The sequence below is a fragment of the Trifolium pratense genome, linkage group LG1 (assembly GCF_020283565.1).
Source record: "Trifolium pratense cultivar HEN17-A07 linkage group LG1, ARS_RC_1.1, whole genome shotgun sequence".
Taxonomy (NCBI): Eukaryota; Viridiplantae; Streptophyta; class Magnoliopsida; order Fabales; family Fabaceae; genus Trifolium; species Trifolium pratense.
Genome location: NC_060059.1, coordinates 17,667,729 through 17,686,944, shown reverse-complemented (window position 1 = coordinate 17,686,944; position 19,216 = coordinate 17,667,729). Strand labels below are relative to the sequence as shown.

At 32.6% G+C, this 19,216-nt stretch overlaps 1 protein-coding gene across 1 annotated transcript; it reads right to left on the bottom strand.

The window, feature by feature from the left end:
* Window positions 1–499: 499 nt before the first annotated feature.
* On the bottom strand, window positions 500–5,349 carry LOC123902411 (serine--tRNA ligase-like). The gene is made up of 9 exons (XM_045952131.1): window positions 5,051–5,349; window positions 4,885–4,955; window positions 4,141–4,302; window positions 3,949–4,054; window positions 3,144–3,337; window positions 2,272–2,375; window positions 2,005–2,188; window positions 1,392–1,571; window positions 500–945 (listed from the first exon to the last, which is right to left on the bottom strand). The coding sequence occupies exons 1-9, from the start codon at window positions 5,181–5,183 to the stop codon at window positions 736–738; spliced, it is 1,344 nt and encodes a 447-aa protein (XP_045808087.1). The 5' UTR covers window positions 5,184–5,349; the 3' UTR covers window positions 500–735.
* Window positions 5,350–19,216: the final 13,867 nt, after the last annotated feature.

Genomic DNA, 19,216 nt, shown 5'->3' with positions numbered 1-19,216 from the left:
CTTTTGAATAATTTAAGCAATTTTTGAAAGATTTGCAGTCTTCGACCGCATAAGAATCGTGCAAAGGTTAAGGGTTAAATCAATCATCGCAGTTGGAAAAACTATCCGTAAAATATATAACCTTAGTTGTAAAACTAGGCATAGCCATAAGGCTGGCCAACAAATAAAGCCACACCCCATTCCCTTCCTACTACACTACATTGAATATTCTAGTCCCAATTTTCCAGACTGCATTCCTCTTTCCAATGAAATTCGTAACTGAATTTAGTATACGAGCAGCTCGATTAAATTGAACATGTTTCAATGCCCTGCAAGATAGAAACCAATGCAGACTTCAGAATTATAGTCCCATAAACCAGGACTCCCTTGCACTAAATTACACTCAAATCTCGCTATACATACTATGGCAACAAAAATACACATGTTTTGCCATTTTCATGCAAAACTGGACATCCGATCGGAGTCTTAGTCTTTCACAATGTATAAAACAGCCAAAACAAAGTGAATAATAGAGCACACAGTTTATAAATGAATAGAGTTACAGATAATGCCAACTACGTCCTTTCTGCAAAATATTGTGTTCCTTAAAGATAATTTACTATTTAATTAAAGCATACAACGAGAAGGGGATGGAAGCAGTTGAAAACAGGTTATGATGGAAGGAATAACATTGGTCATAACCTATAATTCTAAACTAGCTCTTCATAAATATCATTCAGACTAAAAATAATGCAATTAGGCCTTCGATTTCTTCCCTTTGGCTTCATTACTCGGTTGGTTCTTGAAGGGTAGGAAAGTCTTTCCACCCATGAATGGCCTGAGGACTTCTGGTATCTCTACCCCATCCTCCTTTTGGTTGTTCTCTAGTATGCAGCAAATGGTCCTTTCAGTAGCAGTGAGAGTAGAGTTCAACAAATGAACATATTGCTTCAACTGCTCATTGCTCTGCAACACGAAAAAAGATGTAAAGGCTAACTGTTAAAATTATGAAATTACATTCTTGTAGAGGGTTGAAATCAGTAGCCAAAAAAAAAAATAAACATATTGCTGATGGCAACACAAGTGTGGTCATTGACACACTTTAAGCTATTGGAGTCTAGGATCATAACATATCAGGCCTATAAACATAAGTAAGGACCATCATCACCAACAGTTATTCTCAAAATGTTTTAACAAAGATAAAAAAATTTACTTGTCTACAATTTCAATTTGAATGAAAAAACATAGAAATTTCAGGAAGAATGGGTTTCATAAATTGATATTACAACATTCTTACATATACAGGGAAAGATCTCTCCCCCTCCTCTCTCTGGAAATTAACTTCATCCAAAAGTTACTGAATAATACCAAGTAATAATGGCATAAATACGATGAACCTGGGCATAACTGACCTTTTTCTGACCATATCGAATTTCTAATTTTCTGGCCTGGTAGTCTGTACAATTTGAACAGGATACCAACTCTCTGTAAGTTTGAGAAGCTGGAAACCATGCTTCAAGATCATACTTCTTTGCTGCAGCATCATTTAAAGCACCAGATACAATGGAAACAATTTGATATGGAATGTTCAACTGCAGCAAATAAAACAAAATGTAACTACATAAGAGAAGATGTAAAATAAAAAGGAGGGCAAATAAAGCATACAGTTTAGGTCAATAACAACCAAGAGAATAATCTATATGCAATGGCAATAATATCAACATAAAGTATTAGTACTTAGCCAATACATAAGACAGACAATAATCATAAACATACAACAAAGTCCTATATATCTAAATTTAAAAGAAATATAGAGATGCATTAAACATTCCTCTGGTTAGACGTGTTTGGCATGTCAAAGACAAGAAGGTGGCTTAATCCCATAGATATTCAAGACCATATTATAGTATAATATATAGCACTCCTATCTCTTAGGGAAGGAGAACGTAAATTACTCTATTATAAATTCTTTTTAATAAGAACTCAAATGAAAGAATGGCTTTATAATGAAGGAAATTGTCGTACCGCCTTGTAAAACTCCTCAGAGTTCTTAAGCATTTCCTCATGCATGTCCCATGAATCATTGTCATTTGGGGAAGTAATACAAAACTGTTCCACTTTCTCAAATTGGTGAACTCGGAATATTCCTAGAGTATCTCGACCGTGAGATCCAGCTTCTTTCCTAAAGCAAGATGAATATCCAGCATACCTGCAGAAAGCATGTTTCCAAAATTTAAAATAACATATTTTTTCCAGTTTTAATATTAAACGTGCAACTAAATTCAATGTTACCTTAGGGGTAGCTGGGTAGGGTGGATCCAATCATCTATATGATATGCACAAAGTGGCTGCTCTGCTGTTGCAATCAGATATTTGTCATCTCCTTCACCAGTTACCTAAAAATAATAATTCCTTAGATATGTTCAGATCAGAAGAAAAGATTGGGTGATCTTTGGCTTGTTATGTAGTTTCAATTTCAGACAGTATAATCATTCACTCCCTCCAGTCTCTAATGTAAGCAAGTATTCATATTTGGTGGCCTCAGAATATAAAACAACTTTCAATATATTTAATGATGCCATTACAGAAATACACCTATATTAATATAAGTTTTCTTTTTCATTGACTCTTGTTCTCATGAAACAAGTTTTCATCAATATCGCTTTTCAGAATGCACACATTTTAACCATCAAAAATAGAGAGAAAGAATGCACACATTTTGTATGAGATTGAGAAAATTAATTGCACTTAACTAAATTTCTTAGTTAGTGTGAGGTTAGGTACTTTTGCTTTAAATCAAGACTGGAGAGTGGAGAGTATAATACAAAAAGGCCACCACTATGCTTGCTTTAAATCAAGACTGGAGAGTGGAGAGTGGAAATCATTTCCATTACAAAATTTTAAAAATGGAAAATATAATGAAAAAAAGGTGGCATCTTTGTCCTCGTGAATGAAAACAAATAAACAGAAAAAGGACAATCTACAATTATGTTATTGGCAGTTTGGCACTTTAAAAAGATAAAACATAAGCATCTAAAACACAAATTATAAGCTCGTAATAGAATATCATCTATATACAGAGGCCTTGCTGATATGTCTTATGATAAAATCAAACTCTTACATGGACACCCAGATCAATAATGGAATAAACTTGAAAATTTTACCTTATAAAGTTCTTCATCAAATTGGGCTAATTGAGCACACTTGGACATCATATCTTTTCTCATGAAGAAAGGAGTTTGTAATAAAGTATATTCCCTTTTCTCTAAAAACTCAAGCCCAAAGTTGATTAGAGCTTGATTAAGACGAACACCATCTCCTATGAGGTAGTAACCTCTACCTCCAGCTACATCAGCTCCTATAATGCATCAAACAACATGACAAAAAGGGATTAGGATACATTCAGAGAAGGTATCTGACCAGAAATGCAGAAACTATTGAAAGCCTTAGCTACTAAAGTTGAAAGAGAGCAGTGTTCCATTGGTGATTAACATAAAAGGCATCGGGTGGGAAACACAAATACAGCAAAAACAATGATGCACACAATTAACTTAAAGAAATCATACTATGATAATTAGATTCTAATGAATCAAGCAATATGTCACAACAAATCAAAATACTCAACAGTGTCCAAATTCAGTATAGTGGCAGAAAGATATTGTGCAAATCACGCACTACTGCAACAACTAAACCAATAAACACAGTTTCGTGTATGTTTCGTTCCACTTCTAGAGAGGCCAAGGAGTAGAACTGATTTTGACATATTTGGTTTCTCTAGAGTAGAATTCACCAGAATTGATTCTACTTAAAGCTAGAAATGGTAGCTTTTCATTCAAAAATTGATTTTTACACTAAAACCTATTGCTCAACTCACTTTTACAGGAATGTATCCAAACATAAATCACTTTACATTCAATTCAACTCAATTTTGGTCAGAATGACTTTAAGTAAAAATGAATAAATTCAAACCTTTCTTCAAATCAGCTATCCCAAGTAGGTCAACTAGATCCACATGATTCTTGAGTTTAGGCTCAACCCTTTTCTCCCCCCATGTTCTAATGACTTCATTATTGGCCTAAAACATAAATCATCCCAAAATTTTTAAAACAATGATTACATTATCAAAGATAAAAATCCATATAAAATAAAAATAGAAAATACCTCATCATTGTCAACTCGAACAGAATCATGGATTAGGTTTCCAATAGTTTCCAATTTGGTATTCAAAAGGCTTAGAGTTTCCTTAGCCTCCACCTCTTTCTCAGCTATCTTCTTCTTAGTCTCTTCAGAATCAGCAATGAGCTTGGTTGCATCTTCACCAGCCTAACACATACACAAAAATGGAATTCACAATCGAATTTACAATCGAATTGACGATCGAATTTAGGGCCTGTTTGTTTCAGCTTAAAAAAAAAAAGGATTTTTTCTTTGTATTTTTTAAAATAGATTTTCTAAAACAGTTTTTCAAAATATTACAAGTTTTTTATATTCATTTTTTCTAAATTGAAACACTAATTTTGACATCATATAACATAAACACATATTATTGAAGATCAAAACATAGTCAAAATCACAATTTTTTGCAAAAAGTTGTATTTCAAAAATGATTTTTATGAAAATCTATTTGAAATAGCTTCAAAATTAAGTGATTTTTCGAAATTTTGATATTCAATTTTTTTTTCAATCAAATGATGAAATTCCTAAAATAACATTTTAAGAATAACTATTCAAAGGAAATTTTCATTTGAAGCTTTTATAAAAAGTTTCTTTGTAAATTTATTTTACACAAAATTATTTAACACTATAAGAATCTATTTTTAAAAAATCTATAACAAACATGCCCTTAAAATAACGAGGATTTGAAATTGCATGTAAAAAGATGAAAATGAAGATAGTGATACTAACACGCTTGAGTTTGGAAACTTCTTTGTTGATCTTGTTGACTTCTTTGCGGAGATTTTCCAACTCGAATTGACCTGAGAAAAAATAAAAATAAAAATTGAAAGGATTATTAGGTTAAAGATGAGATTGTGAATGTATGTTAAAGGGAAGAGGATTTATGAGTACTTACGTTTTCGCCATTCTTTGTCGAGATTGATGATTTCATCAACGACTTCGACGCTGGCAAAACGACGGCGTTGGGATTCACGGATGAGTTCGGGGTTGTGACCCTTTTCTTCCCTGAATAGGTTGATGTCCAACATGTTTGTTTGTTTATCGTTCTTGCGCCGCCGCCGTATACTGAAAAAGAGAGTGAAACAAAGCAGAGAGTAGAACCGGACGGATCCTCTCCTTCAAAGTTTTCTACTTCTCTCTCCTTCTTCAAATTTTATTCATTAGATCAATCTAATGGTCGGTAGAAAATTAAACGAAAAAAAAAACATAAATAACCCAAAATATATCACTAAATGTATTATTCATTTATCTTGTATTGATCGTATTTTTTTAATAACATATAGATGTAAACATTAATAAATGAGATCTTGTTTGATTTGTTTTGATGAGTATTTTTAAAATATCAAGTTTTTATAATTTTTACAAATAGACAATTAAAAATATTAGTGTTCGCTTTTGATTAATTCTTCAATTAAATCTATTGTTGTTAAAATCGTGTTTTAACGCGTAACGCATTCGATTTTACGTTTTTAGGTATCAAAAACGTGTTAAATCGGATGTAAACTCTCATTTTTCGGTAAACTCGGAAAAAAAAACGAGTTTACACCGAGTTAACTCGGTCAAACTCGTTGGAATCGTGTAAACTCGTCGCACGAGTTTACTTGTGATTGCAAGTTTACCTATAAAAGTTAATTTTCATTTTTTGTCTCAATTTCTTTTGTTTAATTGTATATTTTAATAAAAGTTTATGGACATAATGCTATTTATATGGTGATTTGGTATATTTTACCTTTATAAATTAAGTATATATTTTGAAATATTGACTTTTTTATAGTATTATACTAGTATATATGCCATGTACATAATAATTTTAATATTATTTTAATTTTTGGTAAACTCGTACGATTTTATGAGTCGAGTTTACCTAGGCAAAACGAGTTGACGTAAAAACTCGATCCTGATAACCTTGATTAAATCCCTTAGTCTAAAGCATTTTTCAGTGTCTTGTCCCTTGCACCTGTGATAGGCGCACTAACCATTTTCGTTAAGCCCCATTCGAGCATCCTTATCTCTTGCGGGGGAAAGAGTGGCCAATACTGCTATCAAGATCTCATGTAAAACATGCACTTTGGCGTTGTTCAGGGGTTATAACGCCTTGCAGGGGGATAAGTCTTATCCCCATGCCTTGGTTGCTGGTGATACGGTTTCTTGTGGTGCCCTTGCCACAGTGCCTCATGTGGTGGCCAACGCCTCTGCTGTTGATTATCAGGAGCCTTATTCCCTCTAGCTCTGTAATCTTTTTGCCTGGCATCTATGTATTACTCTCTTCTCGTTTGGTATATCATTCTGCCCTTTTGATCACTTCTTGCATTGAGGAGGCGGGTTTCTGAGCCAAAGACTCGTTGAAATGTCCTGCCTTGAGACCGTTGTGAAATGCTGCTACAAATATTTCTTGGTTGAGGTTGGAAACCTATTTTGTTGCTTCGCAAAACCTTGCCAAGTACTCATGGAGGGGTTTCGCGTAGTTTTGGCGGATGGAAAATAAACTTGTTGTAACCTTGACGTGTTTTGAACCCGAAAATTAGTGAATGAACTTTTTTGGAAATCTGCATAGTTCTCGATCGAATTTGTCGGAAGATTCATGTACCATATGGTAAAGCGGCATCTTTGATTTGAACATACCCGGTAATAGTTTGTACTTTAGGTGCTCAACAGCTCCAATGATGGTTGTTAATTTGCTCTCAACTGCCAAGGGTCTCGGTCTTTCCATCGAAAGTGGGAAGATGGGGAGTATTGAAGCTTTCTGGGACTTGAGCAACCCATAACGCTTGTGATAGGGGGGTTGGGACTTGAGTATTGAATCTTATATATGTTGTAAGTTTAATCAAATTTATAATTTTAATCAATCCTTATCCCTATCACCGTGTTGTTAGTGCTCACATATAATTCAAATGCATCATAAAATCATCCAAATTAAGTCATTGGTTTTTTTCTAATGATAGATATATTATACTGAGTATAATAAATATAGAAAATAATAAATATAGAAAGGACAAAAATTAATACAAGAGAAAGTTCAAAAAAATAAGGAAGTATCATGAGTATGTTCCATCGAAATCTAACAAGCTTTAAAGTAAGATAGAAAAACAAACAGACAAATAAAACTACAAAGAAGCAATATGACACACCACTACCAAAGTAGAGCCCCTCAAAGGCGGGCACAACCACGAGAAGAAAGATATCTCTAAGGAAGAAAGAGACAAAGATCAACCATAGGACAAAGCAACAAAAGGACTTCAATCCTCCTAACCCGTCGAGATCAAACATATGACATCTCAATAAACTTTATCGATTCCAGTATAAAGTAAGGTGTATACCTCACTCATAAAAGAAACAAGGGGAGTCAGAGTTTTTACCTAAAAATAAATCCAAATTAAGTCCTTATTATTAAAAATCTAAAAAGGCTGCACACGGACATGTTATGAGAACAAATTGTCAAGTGCCAATTCTATTACCATTTTGTTTCCTAAAATAATAATCAACATGCAATGATTCGTCCATAAGAAAATTGATTGCGTGATGTTATAAAATTTGACAAAATCTTATCCGTACGTACAAATCATACACCGTTCAACAAGCCATAAGATTGCCACCAAAAACCACTATAAATACCCTAGAATTGCATTAATACATCACAACACAAACACAAGAATTGCACAAGGAAAAATAAAAATACACATTGTCATATATATTGAAGGGTTAAAAAGCTTAAACATGAGTAATAGGGGTGAATGCGAAGGTGGTAAAGATTAATATGTTTATGTGCATATACATATGAATAATAAACTAATATATGGTTTATGAGATTTAATTCATATATATTTTGATGGTTTTGATTTAATTAATATTAATGTTGTATACATGTGTAGGTAAGGATTCATGGTCAGAATTAGTTGGAGTGGAAGGAAAGGTGGCAGAGGCTACAATTGAGAGGGAGAATCCATTGGTGAATGCTGAGATTGTGCTAGAAGGATCTGATGTAACCCAAGACTTTCGTTGCGATAGGGTTTGGGTTTGGGTTGATAAAAATGGAATTGTCAAGCAGGTTCCAATAATTGGATAGAAAGTGTCTACTATAGTCTATGTTCATCGTCGAATATATATATATATATATATTTGAATAAGGAGAGTTAGTTTCTTTCCAATTATAGTTGTCCAAATATCACTCCTCTTAATTATATACAACGTACTATACTATATTATGTTATTATTTAAACGTACATGTACATAATAATTTTAATATACTAGTATTTATAGTATTATACTAGTATATATGCCATGTACATAATAATTTTAATATTATTTTAATTTTTGGTAAACTCGTACGATTTTATGAGTCGAGTTTACCTAGGCAAAACGAGTTGACGTAAAAACTCGATCCTGATAACCTTGATTAAATCCCTTAGTCTAAAGCATTTTTCAGTGTCTTGTCCCTTGCACCTGTGATAGGCGCACTAACCATTTTCGTTAAGCCCCATTCGAGCATCCTTATCTCTTGCGGGGGAAAGAGTGGCCAATACTGCTATCAAGATCTCATGTAAAACATGCACTTTGGCGTTGTTCAGGGGTTATAACGCCTTGCAGGGGGATAAGTCTTATCCCCATGCCTTGGTTGCTGGTGATACGGTTTCTTGTGGTGCCCTTGCCACAGTGCCTCATGTGGTGGCCAACGCCTCTGCTGTTGATTATCAGGAGCCTTATTCCCTCTAGCTCTGTAATCTTTTTGCCTGGCATCTATGTATTACTCTCTTCTCGTTTGGTATATCATTCTGCCCTTTTGATCACTTCTTGCATTGAGGAGGCGGGTTTCTGAGCCAAAGACTCGTTGAAATGTCCTGCCTTGAGACCGTTGTGAAATGCTGCTACAAATATTTCTTGGTTGAGGTTGGAAACCTATTTTGTTGCTTCGCAAAACCTTGCCAAGTACTCATGGAGGGGTTTCGCGTAGTTTTGGCGGATGGAAAATAAACTTGTTGTAACCTTGACGTGTTTTGAACCCGAAAATTAGTGAATGAACTTTTTTGGAAATCTGCATAGTTCTCGATCGAATTTGTCGGAAGATTCATGTACCATATGGTAAAGCGGCATCTTTGATTTGAACATACCCGGTAATAGTTTGTACTTTAGGTGCTCAACAGCTCCAATGATGGTTGTTAATTTGCTCTCAACTGCCAAGGGTCTCGGTCTTTCCATCGAAAGTGGGAAGATGGGGAGTATTGAAGCTTTCTGGGACTTGAGCAACCCATAACGCTTGTGATAGGGGGGTTGGGACTTGAGTATTGAATCTTATATATGTTGTAAGTTTAATCAAATTTATAATTTTAATCAATCCTTATCCCTATCACCGTGTTGTTAGTGCTCACATATAATTCAAATGCATCATAAAATCATCCAAATTAAGTCATTGGTTTTTTTCTAATGATAGATATATTATACTGAGTATAATAAATATAGAAAATAATAAATATAGAAAGGACAAAAATTAATACAAGAGAAAGTTCAAAAAAATAAGGAAGTATCATGAGTATGTTCCATCGAAATCTAACAAGCTTTAAAGTAAGATAGAAAAACAAACAGACAAATAAAACTACAAAGAAGCAATATGACACACCACTACCAAAGTAGAGCCCCTCAAAGGCGGGCACAACCACGAGAAGAAAGATATCTCTAAGGAAGAAAGAGACAAAGATCAACCATAGGACAAAGCAACAAAAGGACTTCAATCCTCCTAACCCGTCGAGATCAAACATATGACATCTCAATAAACTTTATCGATTCCAGTATAAAGTAAGGTGTATACCTCACTCATAAAAGAAACAAGGGGAGTCAGAGTTTTTACCTAAAAATAAATCCAAATTAAGTCCTTATTATTAAAAATCTAAAAAGGCTGCACACGGACATGTTATGAGAACAAATTGTCAAGTGCCAATTCTATTACCATTTTGTTTCCTAAAATAATAATCAACATGCAATGATTCGTCCATAAGAAAATTGATTGCGTGATGTTATAAAATTTGACAAAATCTTATCCGTACGTACAAATCATACACCGTTCAACAAGCCATAAGATTGCCACCAAAAACCACTATAAATACCCTAGAATTGCATTAATACATCACAACACAAACACAAGAATTGCACAAGGAAAAATAAAAATACACATTGTCATATATATTGAAGGGTTAAAAAGCTTAAACATGAGTAATAGGGGTGAATGCGAAGGTGGTAAAGATTAATATGTTTATGTGCATATACATATGAATAATAAACTAATATATGGTTTATGAGATTTAATTCATATATATTTTGATGGTTTTGATTTAATTAATATTAATGTTGTATACATGTGTAGGTAAGGATTCATGGTCAGAATTAGTTGGAGTGGAAGGAAAGGTGGCAGAGGCTACAATTGAGAGGGAGAATCCATTGGTGAATGCTGAGATTGTGCTAGAAGGATCTGATGTAACCCAAGACTTTCGTTGCGATAGGGTTTGGGTTTGGGTTGATAAAAATGGAATTGTCAAGCAGGTTCCAATAATTGGATAGAAAGTGTCTACTATAGTCTATGTTCATCGTCGAATATATATATATATATATATATTTGAATAAGGAGAGTTAGTTTCTTTCCAATTATAGTTGTCCAAATATCACTCCTCTTAATTATATACAACGTACTATACTATATTATGTTATTATTTAAACGTACATGTACATGTTCTGTACGACAAATATGTATGTAAGTAAATAAATAAATTATTTGTTTTACATTTTCATTACTTGGGAAATAATATATGGTATTGGTACTTCACAAGTTTTGTCCAATAATACGTCTTATTTTCTTTTGTTTTTTATTGGTTGAGCAGATTAGGGTTAACCTAATCAATTTCTCAAAAGTGTGATGTCTGCGATTTATAGAACTTTTTCAAATTCACACATTCATGTATTAGTTCATAATTTGTGTTTATTTCTTACCAAGTTTCTATCATATTAATAGTCCATTCAAGTTCTGATAATCCTCCAACTGAATTTTAAAAAGTACTATTTCAGAAATAAGGCCAAACATTTCTAAGATTGTGCATGGACACATGTGTCTAGCTATTGACTTGTACATTTGCATAGTAAGATTCATATTCAACAACAGTGACTAGTAGTTTTGAACTCTATCTCTAATATCAAACTTATGACACAACCATTTTTTTAGGGTGTATTATAAAAGTTTGTGCTTTAATGACTCGGCACGACTATCCTAATTTAACGAACGCTCTAGGAATTATGCTTTGAAATTCTTTTGAAACAGACCCTACTTCAACATTAACATATATGAATCTATCAAGGGTACTCATGTAGCTAAATACTCTACTACACATAGAGTTTAAATCACATAGAGTTCATGCCTCTCTTATTTATAATGATAGCATATGATCATCTCATATTACTCACAACGTGTTATTATCCATTGAACATAATTCGTGGGATCTCCGGTTATTTAGGTCGGTTCCATTATAAGCAACTCATTATCTATAGGCAACATTTTCATTTATCTATAGAGGAAAATGTCTCAATTTTTTAAAATAGAGGACTAAAATTGCGGGAAAAAAATAAAGAGACTAAATTATATATTTAATAATAAAATAGATGATCAAAATGTCCCCGTGAACTTAGTTCAATTGGTAGGGACATCACACTTTATGTGCAGGAGCCCGGGTTCGAACCCGGGACACTTCACTTATTCACCTTTAAGGTGGATTTTCTAACCACTAGGCTACTTGGCAAAAAGAAAATAGATGACCAAAATTGTATCTAAGGGGGGTGTATTGGATTGAGATTTCAATGGATTTTAGAAGATTTTTTTTATAATATAAAAGTCTTGTGGTATTCAATCAAGAATTTTACAAAAGTTAAATAAATGTTATGGTATTCAATTAAGATAATCACGAATTAAAACCTATATTTAATCAATTCTTATCCTTATCGACGTATCCGTGCACACATTTTTAATCCAAAGATCATAAAATTTTCCAAATTTAAAGTGATTATAAAAAATCCAAAACGGCTGCATAAACACGTCATGAGAACAAATTGTCAAGTGCCAATCCTTTTACAATACCATGTTGTTACCTAAAATAATCAACATGTGTATCAAAAAAAAAAATCAACATGTATGTAAGCTTCATAAACAAGAAAACTAATTACGTGATATCATAAAATTTAATAAAATCTTATCCGTACTGTACAAATCATGCACCGTCCAAAAATCCATAAGATTGCCACCAAAAACTACTATAAATACCTCATATATTGCAATGCATTAACATATCACAAACACAAAAATTGCACAAGGAAAAATAAAAATACACACATAGTCATATAGATTGAAGGATTAAAAAGACAAAAAAATGTCTAATAAGGGTGACTGCAAAGGTGGTAAATATTAATATGTTTACGTGCATAATGTACATGTGAATAATAAACTAAATGGTTTATGAGATTTAATTAATATATTTTGATGGTTGAATTAATTAATGAATATTGTGTACGTACGTTACATGTGCAGGTAAGGATTCATGGCCAGAATTAGTTGGAGTGGAAGGAAAGGTGGCAGTGACTATAATTGAGAGAGAGAATCCATTGGTGCATGCTAATATTGTGCTAGAGGGAACTTTGGTTCCCCCATACTTTCTTTGTAACAACGTTTGGGTTTGGATTGATATAGATGGAATTGTTACTGAGATTCCAAAAATTGGATAGAAAGGGCCTATCCAAAGTCATAAATTTATAATGTTTGAAATAATAATACATTAAGTAATTATTAAATAATATTTGAAATAATAAAGTCATAAATTGGAGCTAGTTTCTTTTAAATTATATACTACTAGTCTACTATATGATATTTAAACATACATATATGTACATGTTCTGTACTGCAAATAATTAGATATATATATATAAATAATTAATTATTTGTTATTCTTTTTTTTTTTTTGCTTGGAAAATAATATATGGTATTGGTAATCCACATGCCTTGTCCAACATTGTATCATTTTTTTGACAGAGTATCCATCAACATTAATAATTAAAATATTACAAATATTTAAAGTCTTTATTTAGTGGTATTGTTGCATTAAAAACACACATAGAGCAAGTGTACTCTAGCGCAGAAGTAGTATAAAAGATTATCGTATCCACAGGGATTAATTAACAATTACCAAACTAGTTAAGACTATTTATTATTTAGACTAATCGATGATTCCATTGTTTTTAGTAACTAAATAAGTAAATAGAAAATACGAACGAACACAAACAAAAGTAAAAGTTGTGATTCAAAATAGAGAGGCTTAGGGTCATGGTTTCACTCGCAATCATTGATTCCCTACATCTAGTTCCACCTGAATTCCTTTATTTTAACTCAATTACCAATCCCTTTACTAAAACTATTAACCCGTTTGGTCATTCGTGATTAATATTCGTTTCCCTAAATTAACCCCTTGTTTGGTCATGCAAAGAGTAGAAATTCAAGAAAATCATAAAGCACAAAAAGGTTGAATGATTGGAAGACTAAGATTAAGGTTTGGTCATGCAATAATCTAAGTCTCATTTATCCTATAGGTCCACCAATTAACTGCAGTACGGTCGCTGATCAATCAATTGATTATAAACATTCATAGGTTGATCATTCCTAATCATGTGATAAAATCCATAAGATAACATTAATTGAACAAAATATCGAAATTCAAATTAGAAACTAGAACATATAAAAGCTAAGACATAGCAAAAGGAATTTTAATTGCAAGATTCACCATAAACCCTAGAATAGTATTTAGCTACATATAATCATGAAGAACACTAAAAGATTCATGAAATTAAGAGAAGAGAATAACCCAAAAATACTTCAATTGTTGTTGGTATTCTCCTCTATGTTCTTCAATCTCTCCTCTCCAAAACTATGTCTTCTATGTACAGTGTACAACCCCTTCCAAATTGTTCTCCAAAATGTTAGCATATTTTCTAATATTATGTAGGCTGCAATCAATTGTGGGTTTTGGTTTTAATAAAAACGGGTTGATGTTGTTGTGATCCATTTGATGATACTTAAGCCCGATAATTGTGATCAGTAATAATTGGCTTGAACACTAATTCTGATTTGTGTAGAAACAAAGTGTAGGCCCAACTCTAGAGTCCATGATGGGTGGTACTAGGGTTGTTATCTTATAAATAGATAGGCTAGGTCCCCTTTGCCGTCACGTCGTCAAGCTAGCAATAAGCTGAAAGCTCATTTGTGGTTTTACCCATCAAAGACCTCAAAGACTGGAGCATGTGATTAGGCAGAGGAAGACCTTGTCTAGTATATCGATGTTTTCGATATTGGTTTCCGGTAACGATGATTTGTGATTATGATTATCAAGTAAGTGTGTTCTAATTTCATATAATATATCGATCTATAAGTTGTTAATTATTACATGTGGTATCAGAGCCTTATTATATGATTTAGAACCCTAATTTTGATAAATTGAACCTAATACTTGTTTTGAAACTACCGTTATTGAAATTCATCAATCAATAAGTTTGGGATTAATTTAATTCAAGGTTTTGGCCATCTATAAGGGTTTATTAATTTATTTTGATGAATCGCAATATTGCGAACTGTCTTTGTTTTTGAACAGCCGTTCATGGATTGAAATTCAATTGAATTTTATTTGGTTGATTTTTAAAGCCAAGTTTTCCTATGTGAATTGAAATTCAATAATTCACTCATAATAGATACACTATTTATTGATGGTCTTCGGTTTTTCATACATGAAAACTTGATATGATTTATTTTTCCTTTTTATGCTACGATTTTCCATTGTCTGGTATGCACATGTGGCAGTGCCATTATATGCACTTTATCAATAATCAAGTTTTTGCTAGACCAAATTGATTCAAGTTGTTGAAAACATATCCATATTGACGTGAATTATGATTGTAATGTGTTCATTGATATACTGCTTTGAAATCTGACTATATGTTTTGCTCATGTCATGATATACTGTCGATGCTTTTATGCAATTGATCTGTCATGTTAACAATTTTCCAGCAATGGGATTTTCTGGCTCAAATTCAAATTGATTTTGGCTATTGCTACAATTTTATTCTTGTTGAGGATTTTGTTCCTCAATATTAGTATCTCATATATTTTATTTGAGATTATTCTATGTAAATAACAGTATCGCATCCCACACCTTTTGAACCAGAAACTTTCTATTTTAAATTTCTCAACTTGGATTGAAGTATCTCACATTTTTTCCTTGAGATTGTTCTCTCTGCAAATAATTTTCTTTGATACATGTTTGTTTGATTTGTTCCTTGAGATTATATCGGTCGATTACTTATTTTGATTTTGACAAATTAGTAATTGTTTCCTTATTTCATGACCGGTACAAATTTCTTTTATAAATCACAGGTAGGATCCATATTTTGTCAGTGGTTATTACTATTTTATTTGAACTTGGTCACTTATATAAGTTCCTTATGTGGAAATAAAGTTTTACTGATAATGTGGATCCATAATTATAACAACAAGATATGAAAATAAGAGCTTTGAATTTTGTTTTACTTGATTTGAATTTGATCCATTGATGGGGTGAGTTTGTTATGTTTTCCTCCATCTTCAAATTGAAAGAAAGTATTCTTCTCGTACTCTTGGGGATTTAATGGATTGAAAATTACAGCACATGAATACTTCCATTATGGCTTGTTCTGTTTCATAGGAGGTGACTTTTATGCGATGATACTTGCATTCAAATTCTGATATTTTTTCGGTTGTTATGTGTGATGATATATGCATTCTGTGTTTAGCTATTTATATTGCATAATTTCATCCTGATATGATCTGTATTTGTGAATGGACTCGACCTTCTATGATATACAACTTGAGATAGAGCTAGCTATTTGATTCATGATTTCTTTAAATTTTAGAGATCAGATTTCAAGCTTCATCATGTTATATATGTAGTATCCAGTGCTTCCTGGAACTTGTTAGTGACAAACAAAAGTCTCCCTATACCTTAAAGTTTTGTTTGATCAGGTGGCTATTGATACTTCTGTATTAAATTGCCTTATGATTATTAAAGGAATTGAAAATTAACGTCCTTGCACCGTAGCTTATTATTCATATATATTGAGTAAATTATTATTGAAGTTATTTTATTATCATATAACGGATTGTCCTTGATTTGTGGCTGTTTGAGATAACACTGTTAAAAATCTTTTGATAAAGTCATCGATGCTCATCGACTCTATTTGTAAGGATGAGGTCACACTTTGGAGGTTAGTGGTGCAATTATTTATACTCTTGTGACTTATTATATAATTGCACATTAGGAGAAATTCTTTTAAGATATTATCGAATTCTTTTGAAATAATAAATGTGCAATTATATACTAAAGTTTTATTGTTTTTCCAGAATATTCTAAATTAGAAACTCTTTATATAATGATTAATTGATTTCACGTTATATACTCCAATTTTTTAAATTTTACTCTATTGAGTGAGAGTATTTCAAGTTTAATATTTTGAGAGTTCAATTCTGGAAAAATATAAATTTAGTGTGACATTGTTTGACATGTCCATTGTGTGAAAGAGAAAATAGTTGAATATTTGTTTAAATATTTTAACACTTTTGTATTTGTAATTCAACTATAATTCTCTATCAAGTGAGAGAGTTCTACATGTCAACTATTTATAAATGTTTATAGAGACTTATATTGAGGAGTCTTATGTTATTTATAAAAGTTCGGGACTATTTGATTTATATCCTCAATAATATTTCAAATGAAGTCTCATATTATTCCGCTGCATAAATCATTTATTTATTATATTGAGTTGACTGTTTCACAATAATGATCTCTCTTGAGTTAACTGTTTCATAGTAATGATTTCTCTCCCCAACTAAAGACATATAATTGTATGTGAAAACTTTTAATTATTGATTCCTATGCAAGAGATTTCGTGCGTTGGTATATGGCGTTACCACCAAAGTGGAACCACTTATATTAATTGATGGAATTTTCTTTGTAGTTTGAGAAATGTTTTTAATTGTGACATGTGATTTTCTGCCCAAAGGTGATGATTATATGTTATAATTAAAAATTAATTTAAGATGAAGTTATTGGAGGATGTATTGATCGGAGGAATTTGTCTGCCTAAAGGTGACAAATTTCAAAGTTCAGTGTATACTCATTGATTAACTCATCTGAGTTTTTGACTAGGGTTTTATCCTTAGTGAGTGCATTCTGCCCAAAGGTGATTGTACCATTATATTGGCCTCGTTGTGATAGCTTATTGATTTTGAGCTATATCTTGTCCTTACGATAATTAATTGATGAGGTTTTGACTGAGGCATTGATCCTAGTTTGTGTATTCTGCCCAAAGGTGATTACATTATTATATTGGCCTCTTATGATAATACTAATGCATTCTGGTTTTGATTCAGAAATGAATTTCTCCACGCATATTTATGTTTCCATTGAAATGTTGAATATCTTAAATTATAAGAAATGGAAGCAAGACTTGGAGTTTCTTTAAAAATTGTGAAGGAACATTTGGATAAGTGGGAGTTTTAATATACCACTTGATTAGTGGGAGATAACTTATATTCTTTTGATATGCTTGATTAGTGGGAGTTTGAATTTTATATTAACTCATTTTATAAATTTGAAATTATTTGAAATATAAAAATATTTGAGCTCAATGTTGTTGGGATCACTATGCCGGTGATCAACACTATTTTGGAACTGAGACATTATATAAATAAATATTATAGCTCAGTGTTGTTGGGATCACTATGCCGGTGATCAACACTATTTTGGAGCTGAGGCATTATGTGAAAACATAAATAAATAAGCTCAGTGTTGTAGGGATCACTTAGCCGGTGATCAATACTATTTTGGAGCTGAGGCATTATGGTATCTTAAGAACCATGTAATTTCTCTGGCTTTGAGGCATTTGAGAGAAATTATGTCCAAAGTATTGGAGCTCGATGTTGATTAGATCATTATACTGCGGTAGTCAACATTGTTTTGGAGCTTGGACTTGTGGTATCTTATGGATCATAGAATTTCTCTGGCTTTAAGGCATTTGAGAGAAATTGAGGATTGATGAAGAAAATGATAGTATGGTTGAGATCACAGACATATCATCTTCTCGCTACACTCTACACAGATGACTAGTCGACGGAGTTTGGTGGTATTTGTAACCATGGAAGGTGTTGTATCGATAATGATATAATTACCGCTATGATTCGATATCATTTAACTTTTGTTGGACGGAGTCTTAATTAGATGTTGCATCTTGGGATCAATGTGGCCACGTTAAAATATGTTGTCAACCCGAGAGTCGTTTTCAAAATGTTCTCTTCAAATTAAATATACACAATTGATTTTGCCCAAGTGGGAGAATGTTAGAATATTTTCTAATATTATGTGGGCTGCAATCAATTGTGGGTTTTGGTTTTAATAAAAACGGGTTGATATTGTTGTGATCCATTTGATGATGCTTAAGCCCGATAATTGTGATCAGTAATAATTGGCTTGAACACTAATTCTGATTTGTGTAGAAACAAAGTGTAGGCCCAACTCTAGAGTCCATGATGGGTGGTACTAGGGTTGTTATCTTATAAATAGATAGGCTAGGTCCCCTTTGCCGTCACGTCGTCAAGCTAGCAATAAGCTGAAAGCTCATTTGTGGTTTTACCCATCAAAGACCTCAAAGACTGGAGCATGTGATTAGGCAGAGGAAGACCTTGTCTAGTATATCGATGTTTTCGATATTGGTTTCCGGTAACGATGATTTGTGATTATGATTATCAAGTAAGTGTGTTCTAATTTCATATAATATATCGATCTATAAGTTGTTAATTATTACACAAAATCCCTATTTATAGTAGGCATTGGTTCCAATTGCTTCAAGTGTAAGAATCTGGAATTTGCGAATCTGCCACTGCCGCCTTTGTTCCTCTGTGTTGTGCCGAAAACTTCCTCCTTAAGGCTTCCCATGTATCACTTAATCACCGCCGAAAACCACT